General features: G+C 38.9%; 1 protein-coding gene across 15 annotated transcripts in view; it reads right to left on the bottom strand.

Moving 5' to 3' along the window:
• Positions 1 to 26718, bottom strand: part of SLC4A4 (solute carrier family 4 member 4) — a 350242-nt gene that overhangs the window by 316885 nt on the left and 6639 nt on the right. For 5 of the 15 annotated variants that reach the window (XR_016393316.1, XR_016393317.1, XM_089912004.1 and 2 more), the window contains exon 1: positions 6828 to 26713. The exons of 1 other annotated variant lie outside the window; for it this stretch is intronic. Coding sequence is in view for 12 of the 14 variants with exons in the window: in XM_089912004.1 (XP_089768130.1) it covers positions 6828 to 6952 (125 nt within the window). In the remaining 2 variants the exon portion in view is untranslated. Of the gene's footprint in view, positions 1 to 6827; positions 26716 to 26718 lie in introns of those variants that run through there. 9 more of the 15 variants (XM_089912006.1, XM_089912018.1, XM_089912019.1 and 6 more) reach the window with 4 other exon arrangements.

The following is a 26718-nucleotide window of genomic DNA, read 5'->3' as shown; positions in this document are numbered from 1 at the left end:
AAGACAAGGCTGCCCATTCTCACCACTATTCTTCAACACAATTTTGGAAGTTTTAGCCACAGCAATCAGAGAAGAAAAAGAAATAAAAGAAATCCAAATCGGAAAAGAAGAAGTAAAATTGTCACTGCTTGCAGATGACATGATACTATATAGAGAGAATCCCAAAGATGTTACCAGAAAACTACTAGAGCTAATCAATGCATTTGGTAAAGTAACCGAATACAAAATTAATGCACAGAAATCTCTTGCATTCTTATACAGTAATGATGAAAAGTCTGAAAGAGAAATTAAGGAAACACTCCCATTTACCACTGCAACAAAAAGAATAAAATGCCTAGGAATAAACCTACCCTAGGAGACAAAAGACCTATATGCAGAAAACTATAAGACGCTGATGAAAGAAATTAAAGATGATACAAACAGATGGAGAGATATACCATGTTCTTGGACTGGAAGAGTCAACATTGTGTAAATGAATATACTATCCAAAGCAATCTACAGATTCAATGAAACCCCTATCAAACTACCAATGGCATTTTTCACAGAACTAGAACAAAAAATTTCACAATTTGTATGGAAACACAAAAGGCCCCGAATAGCCAAAGCAATCTTGAGAAAGAAAAACAGAGCTGGAGGAATCAGGCTCCTGGACTTCAAACTATACTACAAAGCTACAGTAATCAATACAGTAAGGTACTGGCACAGAAACCGAAATATAGATCAATGGAACAGGAAAGAAAGCCCAGAGATAAACCCACACACATATGGTCACCTTATCTTTGATAAAGGGGGCAAGAATATACAATGGAGAAAAGACAGCCTCTTCAATAGTGGTGCTGGGAAAACTGGACAGCTACATGTAAAAGAATGAAATTAGAACACTCCCTAACACCATACATAAAAATAAACTCAAAATGGATTAAAGACCTAAATGTAAGGCCAGACACTATCAAACTCTTAGAGGAAAACATAGGCAGAACACTCAATGACATAAATCACAGCAAGATCCTTTTTGACCCACCTCCTAGACAAATGGAAATAAAAACAAAAATAAACAAATGGGACTAATTAAACTTAAAAGCTTTTGCACAGCAAAGGAAACCATAAACAAGACCAAAAGACAACCCTCAGAATGGGAGAAAATATTTGCAAATGAAGCGACTGAAAATGGATTAATCTCCAAAATTTACAAGCTCATGCAGCTCAATATCAAAAAAACAAATAACCCAATCCGAAAATTGGCAGAAGACCTAAATAGACATTTCTCCAAAGAAGATATACAGATTGCCAACAAACACATGAAAGGATGCTCAACATCACGAATCATCAGAGAAATGCAAGTCAAAACTACAATGAGGTATCACCTCACACAGGTCAGAATGGCCATCATCAAAAAATCTACAAACAATAAATGCTGGAGAGGGTGTGAAGAAAAGGGAACCTTCTTGTACTGTTGGTGGGAATGTGAATTGATACAGCCACTATGGAGAACAGATGCAGGTGCCTTAAAAAACTACAAATAGAACTACCATATGACCCAGCAATGCCACTCCTGGGCATATACCCTGAGAAAACCATAATTCAAAAAGAGTCATGTACTGCAATGTTCATTGCAGCTCTATTTACAATAGCCAGGACATGGAAGCAACCTAAGTGTCCACTGACAGATGAATGGATAAAGAAGATGTGGCACATATATACAATGAAATATTACTCAGCCATAAAAAGGAACGAAATTGAGTTATTTGTAGTGAGGTGGATGGACCCAGAGTCTGCCATACAGAGTGAAGTAAGTCAGAAAGAGAAAAACAAATACTGTATGCTAACACATATATATGGAATGTAAAAATAAAAAAAAGCATAAGCTGGGACGAAGTGAGAGCGTGGCATGGATGTATATACACTACCAAATGTAAAATGGATAGCTAGTGGGAAGCAGCCTCATAGCACAGGGAGATCAGCTCGGCACCTTGTGTCTACCTAGAGGGGTGGGATAGGGAGGGTGGGAGGGAGACACAAGAGGGAGGAGATATGGGGATATATGTTTATGTATAGCTGATTCATATTGTTATACAGCTAAAACTAACATACCACTGTAAAGCAATTATACTCCAATAAAGATGTTAAAAAAAAACAACAGTAATGTCATACATTGCCTAATAACAGGTTTTTGCTATTGATTATATCAGGTAAACTTTACACCTTTGCTGGAATATGTGAGTTTGAAAACTTAAGATAGCAGATTCAGCAGACGCAGGTACAGAGAGACCAGACATTTCTCTGTTTACTCATCACTCAACTCCTAAATGAAGGTATTAGGAGACAGAAAGGATTGTGATGCTAAAGTCAGTATTGGCACTTGAATTAGAATTTGTCTTAAAAATATCAGTTTGCTTTGAAGCATGCTACACAGACCTTAACCATGTTTCTGTATGATCCTTTGTGAACTGAAAATGCCAATACAGAATGAACTGTTTTGATAAGCTTCCTCACAATTTTAGAGTATATTTAAAGTTAATCCCTAAGAACTAATATGCAATGATGCCATTTTCCTGATTTTATTGTTATGAGCCACAGTTTTATATCCTACAGCTTATCTGATTTGAAAATGGTTGTCATGTTTGGAGAAAGTTAATATTGAGTCATGCCAAAACCTTAATAAACTTAGCCTTGAACTAATATTTCAGGCTCATGGGCGATTTCTGTATGCTGAGATAGATTTTAGTATTAAAGAAACCCAATAGTGACCTTTCCATAAAACCTTAATAAAATTACTTTGTGATATTAAAATAAAAAATTTTTAAATAAATAATAAATAGTTCCAAACTATCCTGTATAAGCCTCCCTTCTTCTATGCCCAGTGCATTCCAGAAAACATGTATTAATATAAAATTATAACAAATATATTCACGTTATAAAGATGGTTCCGTTCCCAAAGATTAAAAAACTCTAACGCCCAGACTCATGTCCCTCATTTTAGGCATAATAAATAAAAATGCATAGGAAGGATTTCAATGTGTGTTTTCTTTTCCTTCACACCTTAATCCATAGGCTCTCATCCAGCGAGTACTGGATTGACTCCGGCGTGTCCAACCCTTTCCATCTTAGTCAAAACGAAATGAAGTTTATGGTATGTATGTTTAGTAGCATCAGCATTTTTAATTTTTCCCCTCATCTATGTAAAGCTGCATGGTAAAATGCAAAAGTATTCATATATCTGCAGCAACAAACACTGACTGAGGTGCAAATATACCTGGTGACGCCGACAACACAGAACCCGCGGGCCGTGTGCAATGCACTGCAAATTCACCGCAAATGTCCCTCCAGCTCCTCGCTGACGTGCAAAGAAACACAAGCACAGTGTGAAAGGTCAATTACGGGGTGGGGGCGGGGCGAGGCGGAGCCCGTCTTATATACTAAAGCGCAGTCTGTATCAAAGCTGAAGCTAGGAAAGTCAGGACTGCCTGTATATACAAATATATGATGTCTATGCACAAGACAGTGAGCTATCTTTGAGATCCTGGAAGAACAAAAAGTACCCCAAAACCACCACAGTCCCTTCTACTGCTAGACACTGGTGACGTACAAGGGAAAAGGCAAAGAAGGATGTCCTGGTGACACCATATTCCCTTCTTGCCAAACACAGGACACCTATTTTTTCCCAAGAAATAACATTACATTTGTTGGTTAGGTTCCAAAGCCAACTCACATAAAACTATTTACTGCAAATGTGGCCAAATTATAGTAATAATAATAAAAGCTAATATAAGTGCATTGTATGAATTGTTTAAAACTTAATACCAGTCTATGAAATAAGTGCTATTAACATCCCCATTTTATAGACGATGAAATTGAGACTTAAAGATGTAAGCAGTTGTCAAGGTCATACAATGATGGAATCCATACAGGTTATCAGCTAAACAGTATTGAAATAACTAATAAGAGTATAGTGCTGGAAGTATTGTTTCAGGTACAGAATGGGTGAAATAGGCTTGTGTGGGGTAGAATGGAACCCCACCATCATTCTAATATTACTTTCTATGAAAAAATGCATTTTGAGCTTCAAATAACCATATATAATGATAGCATTCCAAAAATGGGTAGGAAGCAGCATGCATTTGGTTAGAAAGGTCATCAAACAAATAACTGAAACTAGAGGATAAATATCAGTGTTATCACTAATAGATAAACACAAATAAATTAACTACCATCAGTTGAGACAAACCTACTCCAAGAAGAAATTACATACACATATTGTCTAAGGCAACTTTCTACATTTGCTTTTCCCCTTATCTCAAAAATCAATTATCTGCATAAACACATGACAGCTACAAACCAAAGTAAAACACCAATCAGTTCTTAAAGATCTGCTCTGTGTCATAACATTCCCTTTCTGGAGACTTGGGACTTGCTTGTGAACTTTTACCAACTTGAATCAATTTCACAAATCACTAGTTAAAAAGGAAGAATTATCTCTTCATTTAAATATCAGAAGACAATTCCCTTTGCCAAGAAGAGTCTTAGAAGTTAAGATGACTTTCTCTCCAATCTGCATTTGTTTTAACTTTTACAATCCTCCCAGCTTACTAGCTGCAGCCAAGCTGAAAAGGAAGAGCCAAAAACAGTGCAAGTCAGACTGTCACTACCACATTCCAGCCTTGATGGAGACCTCTGAGTGTGTTTTGTAAGTCTTCCTGCCTGTGCTTATGGTTCTGTAAAACCAAGAGTCAACACCAGGCAAGGCCAGCTAAGTACAAGTGATGGCTCTCGTGCCAAATGGAAGTGATGACCAGCTGAGAGTTGCCTGTTTCTGTTACATTCACAGAATCATTTTTGCTTTGAAAGGCAAGCAAAAAATAAGTACCTACAGATAAAAACTACCTGGTAACCTATACAGATGCCATTTTGCTAGTAGCCAAATCATTTATTGCTTCATTACACTATTGATTTGCACTGTTTTGTCATTGGCTCTGATGGCCCATGCATTAGAGGAAACATCTTATTCACTCTCAGTAAGGATTAGTCTACTTAAGGAAAGAAACTTTGACGTCTGGGCAAATCTAAAGTGGTATCTCTTGTCCAATTCTGATTCTCCCAACCTTATTCCACTCTCACAGTTTCTCTAAAAAAAAATTAGTAATGACTTTTTATACAATTAAAAAATGAGCGGAAGACCTAAACAGACATTCTTCCAAAGAAGATATACAAATGGCCAACAGGTACATGAAGAGATGCTCAACATCACTAATTATTAGAGAAATGCAAATCAAAAGCACAGTGAGGTATCACCTCACACCTGTCAGAATGGCTGTCATCAGAAAGTCTACAAACAACAAATACTGTCAAGAATGTGGAGAAAAGGGAACCCTAGTACATTTATTGTTGGTGGGAATGTCAAATGATGCAGCCACTATGGAAAACAGTATGGAAGTTCCTCAAAAAACTAAAAATAGGACTACCAAAAATATGATCCAGCAATCCCACTCCTGGGTATATATCTGAAGAAAATGAAAACACTAATCTGAAAATATACACACACACCAATGTTCTTAGCAGCATTATTTACAAGAGCCAAGATATGGAAGGAATCTAAGTGTCCATCAACAGATGAATGGATAAAGAAGATGTTATATATACACACACACACACACACACACACACACACACACACACACACTGGACTATTACTAAGCCATGAAAAGAATGGAATGAAATTCTGCCATTTGCAACAACATAGATGGACCTGGAGGCTATTATGCTTAGTGAATAAGCCAGGCAGAGAAAGACAAGTACTGTATGTTATCACTTATATGTGGAATCTAAAGAATAAAACAAATGAATAGGGGGCTTCCCTGGTGGCGCAGTGGTTGAGAGTCCGCCTGCCGATGCAGGGGACATGGGTTCGTGCCCAGGTCCGGGAGGATCCCACATGCCGTGGAGCGGCTGGGCCCGTGAGCCATGGCCGTTGGGCCTGCGCGTCCGGAGCCTGTGCTCCGCAACGGGAAAGGCCACAACAGTGAGAGGCCCGCGTACCGCAAAAAAAAAAAACAAAAAAAAAACCGAATGAATATAACAAAACAAAAACAGACTCACAGAATATAGAGAACAAACTAGTGGTTATCAGTGGGAAGAAGGAAGGGGGGAGGGGTAAAATATGGGTAGGGGATTATGAGGTACAAACTACTATGTATAAAATAAATAAGCTACAAAGATATATTGTACAGCCCAGGGAATATAGCCAAAATTTTATAATAACTTTAAACGGAGTATAATCTATAAAAATATTGAATCACTATGTTATACACCTGAAACTAATATAAGATTGTAAATCAACCATACTCCAATAAAAAAAGAATCTTTATAAAATAAAGTAATTCAAGTTATTAACTCTCTAAGTCTCAATTTCCTCATCTGAAAAATGGGTTTAGTAATAACTACATTGTTCAGTTGTGGGTAAGCTACAAGATAACATACACAAAAGCACACTACGTGGTAGGTGCTGGGCATAGAGCTGCAGACCACCCAGGCAGCTAGTTTTATTGTGCAACAAGGTCCTTAACTCTTCCCAGACAGGCACAAGTTCATGAAGGTCACATTGCTAGCAACTGGCAGAGAGGGAATTCAAACCCAGCTCTGCCCGATTCCAGTGCCCTCATGCCATGCCTCCTCCCCTGAACGGAATATGGGGAATAGCCAGGTAGTTCTTCCAAAGTCTCTTCTAAGCTTATGAGTCCCAGGGTGGGAGCCAGGAACATGCGAGAGTTTCCCTCTTCTAAACCTTATGTGAAGTGCAGGGGCATCAAGGAAAGAGGTCATCAGGCATGTACCTGTTGACATGCCAGAGGTCCAATTTGTCAACTGGTTGATAATACTCAGAGGACTCGCTGGGAATGTGGCTGAGGACTAGGAAGCCGGCAGAGTATTTTTGAAAGGTGGTCGCCCTGTGAAACATAGACCTGCTGATGTAATTTTTGTGACTAGGAAAATGCTGAAAATTACCCCAAATGCCAATTTTTTTAAAATCAGAAGAAAAGAAAAATAAAAAATAGAAGTGACAGAGGGATGTAGGCAATAAAACAAAGAAAAAATGTATCCCGGGGTCTTCACTAACATAGCTTTGGTAAGAACTAGTTTTCTGAAATTAATGATTTCCTAAAATAGAAATGACAGACTTGGTAGATAAGCAATAATAATTTCTTGTGTTACTAAAACTACTGACTCTGTATGACGCTAAAGAATTATCAATAATGGTAATTATATGTACACTTAGCTATGCACCCACTATGTTCTGGTCCCTATAGATGGTTCACTTTGTGATCTTCACAACAATGCGCAAACCCTAGAGTGACTTTAAGCTCCATTTTACTTAGGAAGAAACCTAGTCTCAGAGCCATAAAGGGAAAGGCCCAAGAATGCACAGCCTAAGACAGGAAGAATGGAAATTCACACTCAGATCTGTCTGACTTGAAAACCAAGGGTCTCCCTCACTGGCTGTAAGAGTGCCCAGCACAGGGTCCATTTGCTGTGTCCTCCCACCTAAGTGACAAGTGAAAGGTTCGAGGTAGATGGAGGCTACTGGAGGAGCAGACCTGGAGCATCAGTGGAAGAACATCACCTGCTCCTCAGAGACCAAACAAATGATGCCGAATATAGTGAAACTGAGCGCATGTATTGATTTTAAATGGGCGCTATTATGACAATACGTTGTTTTGAAAGCATAGCCATCTGCACCTTGGACAGGACCAGAACACAAAGTTCTCAGAAAACCAAAAAAAGAAAAGCAGTAAAGAGCAAATTAATGAATACCCCCCACCCCTGCAAAAAACAAGCCCATCTGTGAGTTTTAGTATACAATCAACAGGATTGAGTAGAGCACAGGAGGACAGACAAAATGACTTCCAAATTTCTGTGATACCACTGTAAACATCTAGAGTATTATTTTCAAAGTGCTTGAGGAGTTCACACAGTTTAATTTCTCAATATGCTTAATAGCTAATAAGATAGGTTAACTAGGTTAGAGATAAGACAGTTCAGAGAAAAGGAAGTTCTAAGCATGTGAAGAAATACAGCAAAAGCAAAATCATAATCCAAGCTCCTAGTATAGAATTTATTTCATTGATAAGACGGCCACTGTGTCAACTGTGAATCCTGACGGTTCCCAGCCAGTGTACCGGAATCACGTTCCAGGTGGGCTAAGATGTCCATCCTCACTCCAGGCAGGGCCAGGCACAGCCAGGGCCTAGGCCAGTTACCTCCATCCACAAGATGTCTAGACTGCTTACCCAGAGTGCCATACAAATATTATTACTTACTAAGCATTCTATGATGTGACAAAGGTTCAAAAGCATTAGCAAATGAATCCATCGCTTCACCAACTTTTTGATCAGGAAATGCTAACAGAAAGTCCACCATGTCCCTGGAGTAGTGCAAATAAACACTCCCCCTCCATCCTCTTCTCTACCCCATGGGGCCATTATTTTTCTAACAGCTGTTGGCCAGCGTCATCCCAGGCTGAGGATGACACACTTTCTGAAGTACTATATACAAGGCTGTGTAAACCTAGGTAGGCGGCCACAGCTGAAGGCACTTCTACATCCCTCAGTACAGGGTCAGTCAATGCCAAAGGGGGAGCCCCACACCGTTCAGTTCTGCACATGGACCACTCACAAAATGTACTGGGATGCAACTGGGTGCCTGGACGCCACATTAAGAAATGATTGAGGGAACTTCCCTGGTGGCGCAGTGGTTAAGAATCCATCTTCCAATGCAGGGGACACGGGTTCTAGCCCTGGTCCGGGAAGATCCCACATGCTACGGAGCAACTAAGCCCGTGCACCACAACTACTGAGCCTGCACTCTAGAGCCTGCAACCCACAACTACTGAAGCCTGTGTGCCTAGAGCCCGTGCTCCGCAACAAGAGAAAACACTGCAATGAGAAGTCCGCACACTGCAACAAAGAGTAGCCCCCGCTGGCCGCAACTAGAGAAAGCCCGCACACAGCAATCACGGCCCAACACAGTCATAAGTAAATAAACAAACATATTTATTAAAAAAAAAAACAAGAAATGATTGACGCATACTAAGTGAAGTAAGTCAGGCAGAAAAAGACACATATTATATGATATCACTTCTATGTGGAATCTAAAAATACAAATGAATTCATTGACAAAACAGAAACAGACTTACAGACATAGAAAACAAACTTATGGCTACCAAAGGGGAAAGGGGGAGTTTGGGATTAACAGATACACACTAAAATATATAAAATAAACAACAAGGATTTATTATATAGCACAGGGAACTATATTCAATATCTTGTAATAACCTATAACGGAAAAGAATCTGAAAAATATATATATATGTATAACTGAATCACTTTGCTATACACCTGAAACTAACACAATTTTGTAAATCAACTACACTTCAATTAAAACAGAAAGAAACAATTGAGGCATGAGTGCCAACTGAACCATCACAATGATATTGCGAGAGGGCAGCCTGAGTGGGAGCAGAGAAGAGGGAGGTTTCCGTCTCACCTTTTCATCTTTCACTGTATTTATCGATACCCATCGTAAGGACAGCCAAGGTAATGACTTTATAAAGAGCAACCAGTGTGCAGTGAAAACTCAGCTCTCCACAGTAAGATGGGCCTGTGTGGTGGCAAAAGAGGTCCCTGGCTTCAAGCCCACCACCCAGGTAGCAGAGCTCTCTTGTGTCTGCGGATCCCAAAAACAAGAACAGAGACTTCCCCACTTCTGCTTTACTAACTCCTTATAACATGTCAGGAGCTGTACTCACAGGCCAATCCTTTACCAGACAAAGTTCAGGGTTACTACTAGTAATGAAAATAAAAGAAGGTACAAATTATATGCCAGTCAGCAACACAGTGCATGTAGGATGATACATTAGTCTGAGATGTCATCAGCCCTTATACTCCGATCTCATTTTTAGAAAACTTTCCCCAGCACTAGAGGAGTTTTGGCTTCATGGCAATCACTCTGCTTGGCTCTCTAATATCTATCCCATCCCAGTTTCCATAATGTGACCTGGCCTGCCCAAAACTGCACCTGGTACCCTATTCACATGTGCACACATACACACACACAAAGGCAGTATCATTATCATTTCAGAATATAGGCCAACACCTCATTCCCCTAGATTCAACCTCTGCCTCACACTTTCACTTTTTCCCCATAGTTCTCCAACCCCAATGTAACTCTGCCCTGTGGAACCCGACTCTGGTCTTAGTGACTTCCTGGCTTTTCTCTCATTTCTGGTGAGACCCCCAGACCACAGCAAGTCAGCCCTGGTATTCACCTTCTGCTCCAAGCAAGGGCAACCCCACCTTCTGCCCAGCCCTAGAGGACTGGGCCTCTTCCTTGCTGCTTTCCCAGCCAGGTACAATTTTGCTTAGATCCATTCCTTATCCTGGGGATTAAACACAGTAGGGTGACTATATTGAAAATAACCCCGAATCTAACCAAGTGAGAAACCAAATGCAGTGCATAGGACACTAAGAAAATACCAAAGTATTTCAAATCAGAGAAGAAGAATAGAGATATGGACCTCAAAATTGCAGGGGGAAATTAGATAATTTTGGAATGAGGCCTGAATTAATTATTTCAGATGGAAGACAGACTTTCTGAGGGCAGACACACTTGGACAAGCAAAGGTTGGAAGGTTAGATTTTTCTTAGATGGCATCTAAGTTGTCTCTGTAAATGGCCCATGAGACATCCTGACAGTTGGCTGACTTCCTTGGTGATGTAGCACTGCAGTCATCACATCCATGAAGCTGGTTGTTAAGTCTCACAACCCCTGACTTGGATAACTCCACACAAGCCTCTGCTTTCTTTGTATCTATTTCCTCAGCTTTAAGAGACAAAGGTCACTTTTGTACAACCTCAGGCCTAAGAATGCTATGTGGCTCTGAAAAGATCCATGAAGCTCTTCACACACACACAAAAAAGCATCAGATAAATTCTAGAGATATAATACCAGTGTGTGTTTACTCCCAACCTATGCAGGTTTAAATTGACAAATGTTCCACCTTCTGAGCAAGAGACATTGATTTGTAAAGGTCTGTCTGCCTGATGAGGGCAGGGGCGCAACTCTTCAGGTTCATGCCCACATTTATCAGGAACTTGTGTTAAACCCACATGTTTTTAAAACTTCCAAATGCAGCAACATTAAGGTCACTGCTATTTTGTGCCAGTATATTCTTAATAATATGGAGAGAAATACAACAGAAATCTGTTATAGACCCAAAATGTCTTTCTATCTACCTGATGAAAGTACCTCAGGAATGGTGTAAGCTATCATTTACCATTTCTATGTTTTAATTTTGCAAATTGTTTGGCGTTTCAGAGGCAGTCTATAAAAACTTCTGTATTTTAAATAAAGCACAGTAATGACAGATTTAAATTCACCACGGTATAAAATCGTAAGACTATCACTATGTCTTTATCTTGTTAAAACAAATAAAAATTATAAATCCTTTTACAGTCACCAACCAAAGCCCAAAATCTGTAGGAGCAAGCAAAGGAAAAGAGGGAAGCTGATTATGAAATGAGAAACTGTTTTATGAAGGTGCTTTTGTGGTAAAAGTGTATGATGCAGTCACCCTGGCATACAAAGGTAGTATTTGAAAGCAATCTAAAAACTACACAGATCTGCAAATGAATAAATGTTCCCAAGATAAATTACAAAGAAAAACATTCTGAATGTGACTTTTCTTTGTAGTACATTTAGCTGGAAGTCTGTTCAGATTTTTTAAACAATTCTTTGGAACTTTGATTATCCAGCACTCTTTCTTTTTCACTTTTCGACTTTGTTACTGTGGCTGTACACCTCCAGTTCAGCTCACTTAACTTTTTATTGAGAACCTACTCTGTGGTAGTCCAACCCAGGGACTGGTGACACAAAAAATGAAAAATATACAACCACGTCATAGAGGAGATTATAGCCTACTAAGGTAGAGCCTACTAAGCTTATTACCAGATAATTCTGCATAGCTTCAAACTCCAAGAAATATACTTGTTCAAGAATAACAAGAGATATTGCTTCATCCTTTTTGTCTACATACACAGGATTCCCAGTAGCAAGAAGAAAGCATTCTCCTCAGTTGGGTTAATTTCCCTAAGCTTCTACTTGGGGTGTGGATGAGGAGTAGAAGGAAAGAGGCAGAAAAAGAGAGAGATCAAATAATACATTCTTTAGTGAGAAATAACCCATAAGAAAAGGTTTCCTGGGCTTCCCTGGTGGCGCAGTGGTTGAGAGTCCACCTGCCGATGCAGGGGACAAAGGTTCATGCCCCGGTCCGGGAAAATCCCACATGCTGAGGAGCGGCTGGGCCCGTGAGCCATGGCCGCTAAGCCTGCGCGTCCGAAGCCTGTGCTCCACAACGGGAGAGGCCACAACAGTGAGAGGCCCGCGTACCGCAAAAAAAAAAAAAATACAAAGATGTTTGGAAGACTATGAAGTGATTCATAAAGAAGAATTTGAAGTAGCAAATTCTGCATCACTCTCCCACTTCCAGAGCTTCTTTTACCACTACAGAAAGATGAAACTTAAATTGTTTTTTAAAATTTTATTTATTTATGTACTTGGCTGCACCGGGTCTTACTTGCAGCATGCGGGCTCTTAGTTGCGGCATTCGGGATCTAGTTCCCTGACCAGGGATTGAACCCGGGACCCCTGCATTGGAAGCGTGAAGTCTTAACCACTGGATCACCAGGGAAGTCCCGAAAATTAAGTTTATTCACTAAATGATCTGATCTCAACATTTTAAAATTCATTTTACCGTCTGTGACCTTTGTTTAGTTTATGTGTGTGTGAAATGATGTGAAATCATATTTAGTTTTAAAAGCAACACTAATATGTACCTATAGGCATAGTTTTCTTTAAGGTTATGGAAACATATCCTAAAACTTTATCCTCACACATGGTTACAGATTTTTAAAATTTTTATACCTCTGAATTAATAAGCTCAGAAATATTGTTTGGAAGACCCATGTGTCTAGACATATTAAATCAAATGAAACTCTCCGAGAGACTTCACACCAGTGTCAATAACATAAACCATCAACTCTCATTTATTCAAGGGAAGATTATAGCATTTGGAGCACAGCCAACATCTCATTTCTTCTTGCTGTCCTTTCAGCCTGCAGTATCTTATCTATCTTATTGGTAGGCATCACTCCAAAAGTCGTAATAAACTAACAATTATTAAGTCCTTGCCATGAGACAGGCACCGCTGTCAATATATGCTAGAGCATTTGATTTTCCACAGCTACCCTATGAGATCAGTACTATTGTTATGCTTATTTTACAGATGAGGGGCACAAGGATGCTGTTAATTGACTTGCCCAAGACCACAGTCATAAATGGCAAAACAAAATGACCATTTGGTCTGCTGCCAGGGCCTGAATACTTAAGCACTGCATGATATGCCTCCAATAGATAGCCATCATAGAGGAAATAAAACCTAAACCAAGAAATAAAACCCAAACCAATCAATAGAGTAAGAAACCACTCTCTCCTTTTTTTATATATACAGAATCAAAATGAATGTGCATTTCATGCGTGAAACTGTTCCAACTATTGATCATAATGAGATTTCATGTATTATCCATAGATTTTTTTAACCCACATATTCAATCCCAGGCCCTCAGTTAATTGAGAGGCGCTGGTTTGATCTTTCTTATCTTCTTAGGTATTTGTCAAACCTAATACATATTTATCAAGCACTGAACTCAGCCCTAATTTTTTTTTTTTTTTTTACTTGTGGCAAAAAACATGTAACAAAATTTTCCAACCACCCATTTTTAAGTGTACAGTTCGGTAGTGTTAAATATATGTACAATGTTGTGTAATGAATCTCCATAACTTTCAGCCTTAGTCCCTTCGGGCTGCTATAACAAATTATCACAGATGAGAAGCTTATAGACAACTGAAATTTTTTGTTCACAGCTCTGGAGACCAGAAGTCCTAGACCAGTCCATGCACCAGCATGGTCAGGTACGAGCCCTCTTCCAGGTTGCAGACTTCTCACTGTATACTCACATGGCAGAAGGGACTACAGAGCTCTGTGGAATCTCTTACAAAAGCACAAATCCCATTCACAAGGGCTCCATCCTCATGACCTAATCACCTCCCAAAGGCCGCATCTACTAATACCATCACCTTTGAGAATTAAGTTTTCAACATGTGAATTTGGAGGGGGACACAAACATTCAAACCACAGCAGCCCTAAACCCTTTTGAGGTCCATTTTGTCATACCATTTTATTCTTTATCAATGACCCCTCTTTAAATTTCTGAAGTTGAGCAAAATCTTCAAAATAGAAGCGTTCTTTTTAGACAAGCACATATAAGACTCTGACATTATAAGTGAGTGATTCTTAACCTCTTTTGGGGCCATGGTCTTTTGAAAATCTGATGAAAGCTATAGATAATAACCTCAAAATAAAATGGATAGATGAATATATAATTTAAATGGTGCTCTATTTTCATGAGGTTATTGAACCCCTGCCCCGCAAAGGCCAACTCTGAACTCAAGTAAAGAACCCTAATTTTCTGGTATTATTTTGCACTAGTATTTACCAATCTCTTATATTGCAGTATTCTTTTAAATATCAAGCTTCCCCTAATGAGTGGTAATCAAGATCTTATTTGTAAAATTTCACATAAACATGATCTTATTTACAAAAATTAAATTAATCTACCAATATTCAGGAAAATAACTACATTGCTTATAAAAGGAACCCCACAGGGGGAGGCAAGGAATTCCCTTACTTCCCATAGGTATCACATATTCAATGCGCAGTTTCCCACAAAAATGCTATCAAAGTACCTCATGTCTGAAAGTAAGCTAAAGTACAAATGCAGTCAAAGCTGCCGATCCTTATGGGCATACCTTCTTCAGATCTGATAGCAAGAAAGCCCCATGACTGATTGTAGATAAGCTGGACTTGATCACTACCTTTCCAAATTTAATGCACTGTAGTTAAATAACCATGTTCACTGGTTTTGATTGCATCATTGCACTTTCTGATGTTTCTGATAACATAAAACATTAGAGTTTTAGAGGTGATATCCTAGAGCTGAAGGGCTCTCATTTCCTTTCCACCCAGACTTGGGGGGAAGTAGATAGCTAAAAACTAATGTTTTGTTTTGTTATTTGTAGGGGACTAAGTAAACATTGTTAAGGGACACTAGTCCACATTAAATATAAAATATTTTGTATATGTCACCGCTTTAGCAACACATGAATCCTTTGGATGCACTCTTCCAAAAACATATATACATACAAATTCTGTATACAATATCTGGGGGTTCATGAGCCCCAGCCTAAGGTCCAACTGTGGACCCCAGACCTCCAAATTAAGAACCTATCTCTGCATTCAGTAGACAAGTGTAAGCAGACACTTCTAAGATTTCTAGGACTTTATCTCCTTGAAACGACATGAAGAATCGAACTCTGGCTGCCTTTAAAGGTGTTCATCATACGCAAAGAAACTCAGCACTTATCAGAGACAATTACCACAGGATTCTCTTTGTTATCTGGTCAGTTTCTCAAAACATAAACAGTTTAGTTAACTGCTCTTAAGGGAAGGCCCTGGCTCTTTTTCTATTTCAAAGGCTGAGAACCTGAGGGATGGATAGCCTCCTGCGTCTGCCACAGTGACTTCATGCTGCATCTCTCCAGAGAGCTAATCAGTAGACATCCTGAGGCTGGCAACACAAACGAGCCAGGAATCAGTCTGGCTAATGTAGGTATTGTCATCTGGTAAGCCGTGGTTGCCACCGGAAGCCACCCACCCTCCTCAAGGCTCTTGTCATATTGGTCATATTGCACCTTCACTTAAGACGTCCCTCTTCTCAAGCTCCTTTCAGATTTATTAACGCCAGTGTTCAGTTATCCATTTCATTCTATACTAAATTAGCCTCTTATCTTCTTTCTTGTGCTCTAATTTTTTAATGTTTATCTTCTATATATGTCACATAGCTCAACTGTCTATAATACACTATTCAATATATATACATACTCCAAGGTTAAGTTAAAGTTATAAAAACTACTGTTTGAAAGATTCATTAATTTATTAAAACTGTTTTCAGAATGTGACTTTTTTGCCACTTAGATTTGTTCCCATTGCTCCACCAGGTTTCCCAAATTTTGAATTTGCCATATGAGATGAGAGTGTACTAATTTCAGAGACTAAACTTACTGATACTTACTATTACATTTTTCTTTTTTTTACAAAAAAAATTGTATTCCAAAATGATGAGCAGGCAGAAGTGAGATGAAAACAATGGGAACAATGAGAAGAAAAAGTTTTCAAGTACTCAACATCCTTGATTACTTTTCCCATGACCCTGTGATTGGAAACCAGGACAGCATTTAAAAAGCTGGTCACCTTGGAAAGCACAGAAACCTCTAAAAATAAAAATCAACATTTACAGACTCTGCCATAATGGTTTCCTGGTAAACAGAGAGTCATGCCTGCGATTCTACCCCCCACACAGGGGTTGTGGCAATTAATTATTCAACATTTGGAAAGTGCTTTGGAGATAAGAAGCTAAGTGCTAAAAACCATCATCAATTTGCAGCAAACCGCACTTAAAGCGAACTCACCAGGTTTACAGCTGGAAACTGAACCATTAGTCTAAGCCCATGATTTCTTTTTCATTTTTTTCCCCATTTCATTTAGACCATTAGACCAAACAGCTGACACCCATCTGGAACCTTCCTTTTCCTTTTGGTTAACCTTTGAGTATCACTGAGTAAAAACTAGCCCTTAATTTTCAAAAAAAATGTAAATTCTAATAATGTGGTTTCACTGGAATTCACAGTGAGATGCTTATTATGTATCCTTCCTCTTCTATCTTTTATTTAAGTAATATAATAGTGATTTTACTAAAGATTTCATATGTAAAACTCTGAGAGTAAAGTCTAGTTTAATGTATTTCTACTGTATTAGTGATCATTTAAGCAAACATTTAATGTCCATGACTGTACTACACATATAAACTTAGATGGACAAGCTAAGAATTGGTTAACCTTGAGTAATACTCTATATGAAAGTAATGTCCTTCTATTTAAATAAAAAATTGGGTTTTGTTAGACAATTTTTCCTTCTTATCTACAATATATTCTGGTTTTAATTTATTCATTTTAAAACTCAAAACAATGGCCCAAGATTGAGAATTTTTTTTCACCAGACTATAACTAAAACCCACATAAAAATCCGCCTGCATTCATGCTAAAAAAAAAAAAAGAGGAGGCATGAAGTGGCTTCTAGAGTCAGTAGCAGGCCACGCTCTGCAAAGCAATCACATGGTAATTGTGGTTGGTCTGGGATTAAATAGACAATATACAAGATACAATCACTCTTACCCATGTCCATTTTGGAAACAATAAATAATTTTGTCCAAAATATTCATTTTTTACTTCATGTCTCCTACACATTGAAAGACCATATATACAAATGTCATAATTTCATGTTTTAGAGAATTAAATTCTGTACTGACATAATCTTCTTGGATATGAGACTTGTTTCCATTACATGGAGCTCAACATTTCTCTGAAAAGAGGGTTTATGTATTTTAATCCCCAAAATGCACAGTTTTAAAAGTCATCTTTGGTTTTAGAAAGGGCTTATTATGAGATGAGTTTTCACCACTTTGAACAGTAATACCTTTTACACATCTATTAGTCAACCTTAAATCTTTTATCAATATTCACCTCCCCCAAAAATAAAAACAAACAAAAAAAAAACGTGGAAGTAAAATCTTAAATGTACTTGACATTCCTAATCTCAATAGGGAAAAAAAAAAACCTTGCTGGTTGCTGAAGTGAGATTCTCCATAAGGCTCCCGGCTCACATAACAAAACTAACTATGGAATTCTGCATGGAACCCACAACGCACTGCTCAACCCAAATATAAGGTAACACCAAAGCAGCTAAGATAAATTTTCTCATTGACTGGGCTTGATATTTACTATGTATTCCATATAATCTTCATCATCTATGGTTCACTGTATAATAAATATGTAGATAAATTATTTTTCATGGTTTACTCCAAATATTCTCATTTCTTTAAAAGAAATTGAGAATAGCTACAAGCAACTTAAAACTAAGGAAGAAAATGAATCCAAGGAAGGTCTTTTTTTAAAAGAATTCCATGAAAGGAAGTATCACAGTAGTTCCTCCTCTGCTCTGCTGGCTTTATTAGGATATGCCAATAATGGACTATTGGTGCAAAGAGAAGAAAGAGACAAACTTTATGTTTTAAAGAAGTGTTTTGTGGCACACATAATTAACTATCACTGCTTTAACGTTAACAGGGCAAAATAAACAACTTACTATGATATAGTTGCCTGGTGCGTAGGGGGTCAATCAAGTAAGTCATTTCAAATGAAACGTTTTCCATCCATACAAATACGAAGGAGATAGAAACTGCCCAAAGGAATTAGCCATGTCCCCAAGTGAATGAGAAATGAATTGGCAGGGACCGAGCCTCCATGAGAACATTACTTTGAATCAAAACCAAATTTCTAAAACACTCCAGGTGACCCGCTCTATATTTATGGAATTTAAATACTGAAATGTTGAAAAGAATGATTCTGAAATGTTTAAGAAATGAAGCAACTTAATTAAGTTGGCAATGCTGTATTTACTGATTGTGTTGTAATGTTCAGATCTAGAACCAGAGTGACAGGAAAGACAAAGATCAAGACTCTGGGGACCTTCTGAGACGGACACTATCACCTGGCCATGAACTGCTGTATCCTACCACTCCCCAACGCAACAGCAGAGGCGGGTCCATGTCCCATAAACTTGGAAGGTCCTCACCTAAGTTACTCTGAGGGAGGCTAAAAATGACACACACACACCCCTACCTAAAAATTTCATTCACCATATGCCCAAATCCTTCCAATTTCATCATCAGTGATTATTTCTTTTGCACCTTTCTTCCAGTAAAAATTAAAAATGCGAATACTACCATAATACATAGTACACTAAATTAATGTTCTTACAAGGATATTGTCAGACTTTTTCCTCTTGCAAAGAAAATTAGAAAAAATTAACAATGAGAGCATTAGCTTTCAAACTCAAATTGTATTAAAAGAACCATATTATAAAGGAAAGGTAGAGGTGATGAAGTCAGGTATGATCATAGTAAAGAACACCTAAATCATACTATGTGCTACAAACTTTTCTAAGCATTTCACATATATTAACTTACTGAAAGCCTAGGACTTAAAGGAGGTGGATTCAGATGAAGAGCTGGAGCACTAAGGATCTGGGGGCCATGCTGTATCACCCAGATCTCCCCTCATAAAGGAGGGGCTTCCCCGTGGGAATGTTGGGTGACTGACAACGCCCAGCTCAGTCTTGCTCTGGAGAGCCACCTGATTCAAAATCAGTGCCCTGGCCAAGGGCAGCCCACATCTCACGACTGGTTGACATGGGGTAAAAAGGCCTGGCTCCCTTACCTCAAGAAGAGGCAACTCTGAAGGGTCTCCTCTGCTCCAGAGCTCCTGAGGGCATCAGCAGAAGCCTTTGCTACCATCGAATCGACTTCAACTCCTCCTTGTGCCCAATCTAACTTCCTTCACTCCCTCACAGGTATTATACCTCAGCGCAAGCCCCAATAAACTTCCTGCCCAATCAGAACCCGTTTCCCAGGGAACCCAACCTAAGACCGTCCTGGAGGCAGGGCTCAAGCCCAGGCACTCTGGCTCCAGCGTCTGTGCTCATAAACAGCACATTGAAATCCTGACAGTAATGCAGATTCAGAAAACAAGCTCAATGGGAGTTTCCACAAGCCTCAATACCTGCAGGTACAAAGAGGTCTTGGTAACAATAACCAAAATTTGCCACAGGACTGTTGGATCTCAGCAACCTTCTCTCATTTCTGGAGTCTATCAGTCGTGCTCACCACCAGTCCTTTCATGACCTTCTATTTGGGCCTCTTCACTGAAGGCCAGTGACTACTGGAGAATGCCACTTTTCTGCCCAGGATGCTCTCTCCGGGTGTCCTAATGCTTTAAACCTTCAAGGCACTGAAGCCCACAGCTACTGCCTCAGGCACCATCACCCCAGAGCTACACTCTGCTACCTGGATCCTGAAGCAGCCCTCTCCCGGCCCACACTTCTCAGACCACCTCATGAAAATGGGTCCTTCGGCTTTGTCTTACAGTCTCTCTCTCTCAATATGGCTAAGGCCTCCTTCCTAGGGCACAGTACCCTCCATTCCCCTCTCTCATCGTGGCCTCTAGTCAAAACAGCATTTCCTCATATATGTTCAACTCATGAGAACAGATACTTTGGGGGTCACTGCCCACCATATAAGCAAATAGCAAGATCCTCAATCCCTGTTGAGACACAGCTAAGACACCCTCTTTACAACATAAAGGATAAGCAAAAGAATGTATAAAGCACAGCAATATGGGAACACTTGGCACAGGAGCAATAGCTCCACACATCTCCAGCCCAAAGAGCATCACTGAACTATATAATGACCATGAGAGATGAACAAAAGGGAAAATTATATTCAATAGATTGTTAAGAAAGGAGATAAGTGTGTGCAATTCAGAAACATATTTTAAGACAATTTTAACATCTTTATTGGAGTATAATTGCTTTACAATGGTGTGTTAGTTTATGCTGTATAAAAAAGTGAATCAGCTATATGTATACATATATCCCCATATCCCCTCCCTCTTGCATCTCCCTCCCACCCTCCGTATCCCACCCGTCTAGGTGGTCACAAAGCACCGAGCTGATCTCCCTGTGCTATGTGGCTGCTTCCCACTAGCAATTTTAATTGGATGCTTAATTAGGTAAGCTTCAGTTATCAGAAAATTCAATTAAAGTGAATGCTTCATACTCTAATGACAGTAGATAAATAGATCACTCCTGCAATTTAAGCAGACAGATTCACAATTTCCCAGAAATGGGCTCTTCAAAATATGATTTCCCCTCCCTTGATTCCACAGACTGCAACCCATGGCACCTACTGCCCTTACTTCAGGCATTCACACCATCCCATCACTGCTCCCCAAATCGTCAGGGTCCTGATAGATCCCTTATCCCTGGACACCCACCTTAGAACCCTGACTGTCTCTACAGGACTAGGAAGTTATTCCACCAGCTCCCGATTCAAGCAGCAACCTGCTTGAAGCCTGAGCCACGTACTCTAGCCTGGTTTTTTCTGCTGCTCTGGTTTTTATATAAAAGACACTGTGTTATTCAAGCCCATACACCCGAGTCCTTCCATCACAGAAGCTAAAAGCTGTGGGTCGAAAAGAAATATATGGCATTGGGCTTTCTAAGCTCTCTATTTAATCTGTGAACATAATATTACATCTAAGGTATCTAACACACCGATTTTTAAACCTACAAAATAAATTTCATTTAGTTGGGAAAGCAAACTCTTTCAGAGTACTGGAATTATCCCAAATGAACCCTGAACCAAAAGTGTTGGTTTTAATTCAGAAACACCCAATTTTATTTTATCAGCAGCAAGGGGTGGACTTGATTTAGAGAAATTTTACAGGGAGTATTAAATGATTTGATCATTTTATAGCCTCAAGTGTAACAATGCACTTATACTAGTACCTTCTGGTCAAGGTCAAGAGCTGAGATAAGACCTGCTGAGGCAGGTAAAACTTTACAGGAAACATCATGTGAGGTCAGACCCACAATCCCTTAGACCACCCTTCAGTGACACCTGACAGTGACATCAAAAAGCAAGAAACCATTCTACAAAATGATAGGTGACTCGAACAAAGTGCTGTGAGAGAGCTCTGGGTCAAGAGAGAATACTGTCCAAAGAGGTCTATTTACCAAACATATCTATATTCTCTTTTACATTGTATAAATACTTAATCTACATAAAGATTTGTTCTGTGCCTCTTTAGAAGCCAGTTTCTCCTCTTAGGGTAAAATGCTGTTCACAGAAATATCCACTACATAAATTTAAACTCTAAACCTATTTCTCTCAGTTGTAAGTGGACCTCCTAGCACTGATGTTCTTGGATTTGGGGCAGAGTGTTCATGACTTTCCCTAGGCTTGGACTCAGACGTAAGTGAGGTCTCCTTTCAGACTTCATTGTTCAAGATAACAGCATTCAAGTCAATTTCTATCTGTTCTCCTGAAGACAGCCCCCTATTCTCATGATACGCAGTGCACTTCTCTAGACCTTTCCCAGTTATGTCTGTCTTGAGGTGCAAGACCAAACCTTCGAGGGAGTCATATAGGTAAGGCTCATAAGGATGAACACAGACATTCAACATTAAAAGACCCCTATTAAGAGGTGATAACTGAATTCAAATAGTATGTGTTCAAATGTAATATTTATCAATATACCAAAAAATAATCGAACATTGAGATTTCACTGGAAATACTATTCTATATATAACAAGTAAAACATCTATTCTAAAATGTCTCAGTATATTATGCATTCACACATATTATAAGGCACATAGATGATAAGGCAAATAATATACACCTAACACATAGATACATAGTGCAATGATATTCTCTCACCTTTACATAAAACCCAGTATTATCACAGTGCCCTAACAGCAGTACCACAGAGGAGTCCTATTTTCCTCATTTATATTTGTATTATATCTTCCAAAGATTTTATGAGAACAACATCTGGATTTAAAACTCCTAGTTCAACACGATCAGTACAATATAAAAGAATGATTAGAGTGAGGCAAACACCAAATTCACAGATGTGAATACATAAGTGAATAAATGACTCTCCCCTTGCCTACCACAGGAGATGCCCACTCAGATTTGCCAATTGAAACCCAGAAAGTACTAGATGTGCCTAATTTTGCCTTTTTTATACTATCTGCTACATATTCTTCAGAGAAGGCACAAAATTACAATTCCTGGGCTTCCCTGGTGGCGCAGTGGTTGAGAGTCCACCTGCCGATGCAGGGGACGCGGGTTCGTGCCCCGGTCCAGGAAGATCCCAAATGCCGCGGTGAGGCTGGGCCCGTGAGCCATGGCTGCTGGGCCTGCGCATCCGGAGCCTGTGCTCCGCAATGGGAGAGGCCACAACAGTGAGAGGCCCATGTACCGCAAAAAAAAAAAAAAAAAAAAATTATAATTCCTTTTAAACTTTTTTTTAGGTAAATGCCTCTTTAGAAATCTTAAAAGTAGTGCTCACTGGGGGAAGCTGGGTCAAAGCTATGTAAAAACTGGACTATATTTTTCTAACTTCCTGTGAGCCTACAATTATTTCAAAATAAAAAGTTTTTTTAAGTGCTAGCAACTCATTTTTAATCTCAAAAAATTAGTGCATAAAACTGTGTCCAATTCAGAGAACAGATAAAATAGAGTCTTATCTAAATAGAACGGTTAGGTAATTTTTCCAAGGAACTATAAAACATCACAACCCTAATTACAAAAGTTTCATCCCCAAAGTTACCAGATTCCAAACTTCATGACAACGAATTTCACAAGAAGTATTTGAAAGACCTAACAGCAATGATCAGAGCTACTACACTGGAGGAATTTCTCGAGAAGAAATAGACTTTAGATTAATTTGAGTGTAATGACTGGGCATCTCTGATTGGTCTGTCCAGATTTTTTAAGTAACTAATTATAATTCCACTAAATAAGTATTTTCACTATAAAATATGCTATCCACTGTGAGGACCACAAAAGATACCCTGACACAATTCTTAGAGTGAGGAAGCAGAAAGTGTAGAAAGACAACATGAACCCATATGAAACAGGGCAGTGCAGAGCAGTAAGCAATAAAGTGATCAAATAGAGTGTACAATTCACTGCCTAATGTTTTGGCAGGAAAAAGTGGGAGTGCTTGAAATATATTTTCTTCTGATGTTTCTGGATGGGTGTTTTAGTTTCATCTCTTAATGTACTTTTCAAGGGAAATTATCTGATCTCATTTATCTAAATCTTTTGAGACACTTCCTATCCACCTTCTCTCATTTCCCTGGCAAAGGAGTTCAACTTGTAAAACTGCAAACGTGTGAGCTGTGTGTTTCTTCTCAATCTGTTAACGCTCAGCAATTTTCTAAAGGTGATTGTAATCAGTACTTTAGCCAGCTCCTAACATGAGGCCCTACTCTCTGCTAACATCATGAGTGCTCATCTCACATTCCTAAGGACACAGTCTCCAGAGGTCAAAGGAATGAAGGCATTTCTGAAGCAGTTCTGCTGGGAGGTCTCACGGCAACTGCAGTCAACATGCAACACGCAAGGGGAGGGTTTGAGGAGGGCAGCCATCAACACTCAAGATACAGTCAAACTTCCAGGCTGATGATCTCACTCAGTCCTCACTCAGAACAAACATGTTTCACAAATAACACTTTCAGAACTTCATTCATGATCATTGTGGGGTAGAAAGTACCAAAGCCTGGTTTGTGTTAAAGACATTAGGAATCTCCCCATCAGGCCATAGAGACCAACAGATTTCCATGCTGAAAAGCAGGAGATATGGAAGAGCTAATCTCACTCCACTCTCATGGGATATCAGTTTAGATACTATAGTTGTCACAATCCTATTCTTTAAATAGTTGTTCTTCCCTAAATCCATAGCCTCAATTTCTTTTTTAAAGTCACATGTGCTGAGTAGACACCAAAGGAAGGAGTCCTGCTTACAGCTTTTAACACAGCAATAACCAGACATGACTGGGTGCTTTTGTTTTTAAAGGACCCACTTTAACTTCTCACAGGAATGAAATCACCCAGAACAGAAGATGAGGTTTTCTGAAATTCACTATTTTTAAAACAGTAGTTTAACAAGACTCACTATAATTACCCTTTGTATTTATTTCAATTTTCCATAGCATTATATCTGTAACAAGAAAACAAAAGTTGTCTACTATTCCAGATGATTCCATTTGTCCAGTAAATCACCCTAAAGCAGCCACATTCGGGTCAAATACATACGAGAGATGCTACCTAAAATGTAAACGTCCTCATAAAATGTACACTGACATGTTATTTTGAAGCAATACATGTTAGATACTCAGTAATCTGAGTACCACAAAACAGTTACACTTAAATGATAAAAGCCAACCAACCAACACTACCACCACCAGCTCTCAAAAGAAAAGACAAAAAACTCAAATATAAGAAAAAAGGGAAAAAAATCAGTCTTTGGGTAAGAAAATCTAATTAGATTTCCATATCAAAGTCCAAGTTTCTTCTGCGGCAAGACTGATTTTGCAAAGGGATACCTACTGTTGTTTATCATGTAATTTTCCAAAAAAAAAAATCATACAAATTTTCATTCTATTTCATTTAAATATAAATACAGGGCACTAAACTCCTTTTCATATGAAGAAAAAGGAGGATCAGAAAGTCAAACCAAAGTTGAGAATCAGACCTTTCAAGGGATTAAGAATCGCTATTTTACACAAATGTTCATAAGGTATATGCTGCATGTTTGCTTCTGATAATAGAATCAACATATCCAAGAACCAACTTAACCATAGTAAGCTGAAAGGGCTCTCTACAAGCTCCAGTTTTCAGCTGTTATTCATCTTTAAATATTCCATTTTTCACGAAACATGGTTTCCAAGGTATCAGCACTGGAAAACCCACTACAAGATTTTAAATCTGGAAATTGTTGGCCAGCATTCTATTTATAGAAGCAAAAAATATTCCATGTGTAAGCTCTGGGGGCTCACCCATGGGGTAAAGAGCACTATAATCATTTTCAAGGATTCTCCAGGTCCTGTGTGTGTTATTTGGAGGCATAAATTTGATATGAGCTACATAGTGAAACGGGTGATCTCAAGCTGCTGGCTACTAGACTCAATTTTTCAAGCTGATGTTTAATAAACCCTGTTCCCAACTCAGCTTTAGCAATAAAAAGTAAAAGTTCTAGAGAAAAAATGTAAAACACAGTTCGAAGCATGCAGAGTTAACAGCTCAAAAAGGGTGCTTAAGTGTGTTGTTCATTCATTCAGCAAACAAGCACCTATTACTATGTCAGGAACTGCTCTCAGTGTTGGAAATTCAACTCAAAAGTAAGATATGTTTAGAACACAACAACAATAAAAAAATAACTAAAATATGTATAGCCATTTACAGTTCTGAGCAAGGTTTTATAAATACCACCTCATCTGTCTCCCATAATACCTCTAATGAATTAGGTTTTACAGCCATTTTAATACTAATGAAAAAAACAAGAGATCTATTACAGATGATTTTCTAAATTCTCCGAATCAAATAACTCACAAATAAGAGAGCCTGGTCTCCAACTCATACCTTCCAAATGCACATTTCCATCAGTCACTGGGCAATACCACATAACAAGGTACTCTACTTTTATGGTAAGCACAGAGGCCACATTCTGTATGGTTTCGAATGTTGTGTTAAAGCTGTTTTTTTTAGGGACACAGTTTCACAGATCCAGACTACGGTGTTTACAAGTTCAAAATGTTTCTAATCAAACAGGATACTACAAAAACTGGTTAGAACCGACTAGGCCCAAGATGGTTGTAAGATTCGACTTCCAGGAGACCTTGAACCTCAGTATATGCTCATCATAATATATTAGCATATGCTAAACGACACACCCACAGGTGCCAGTCCAGAAGCTGATCATAAAGGGGCAAAATGTGGGCAGTGGCCCAATTCCTGGAAATCCCCGCCCCTTCCCCAAAATAGGTGGAATAATCCTCCCACTTGTTAGCCTATGAAATAACCCAGC

The sequence above is a fragment of the Delphinapterus leucas genome, chromosome 5 (genome assembly GCF_059928025.1).
Source record: "Delphinapterus leucas isolate spDelLeu-1000000601 "Yukka" chromosome 5, BTC_Dleu_Yukka2, whole genome shotgun sequence".
Classification (NCBI taxonomy): Eukaryota; Metazoa; Chordata; class Mammalia; order Artiodactyla; family Monodontidae; genus Delphinapterus; species Delphinapterus leucas.
Note: the sequence above shows the minus strand (reverse complement) of the source record. Positions and strands in the feature narration are given on the sequence as shown.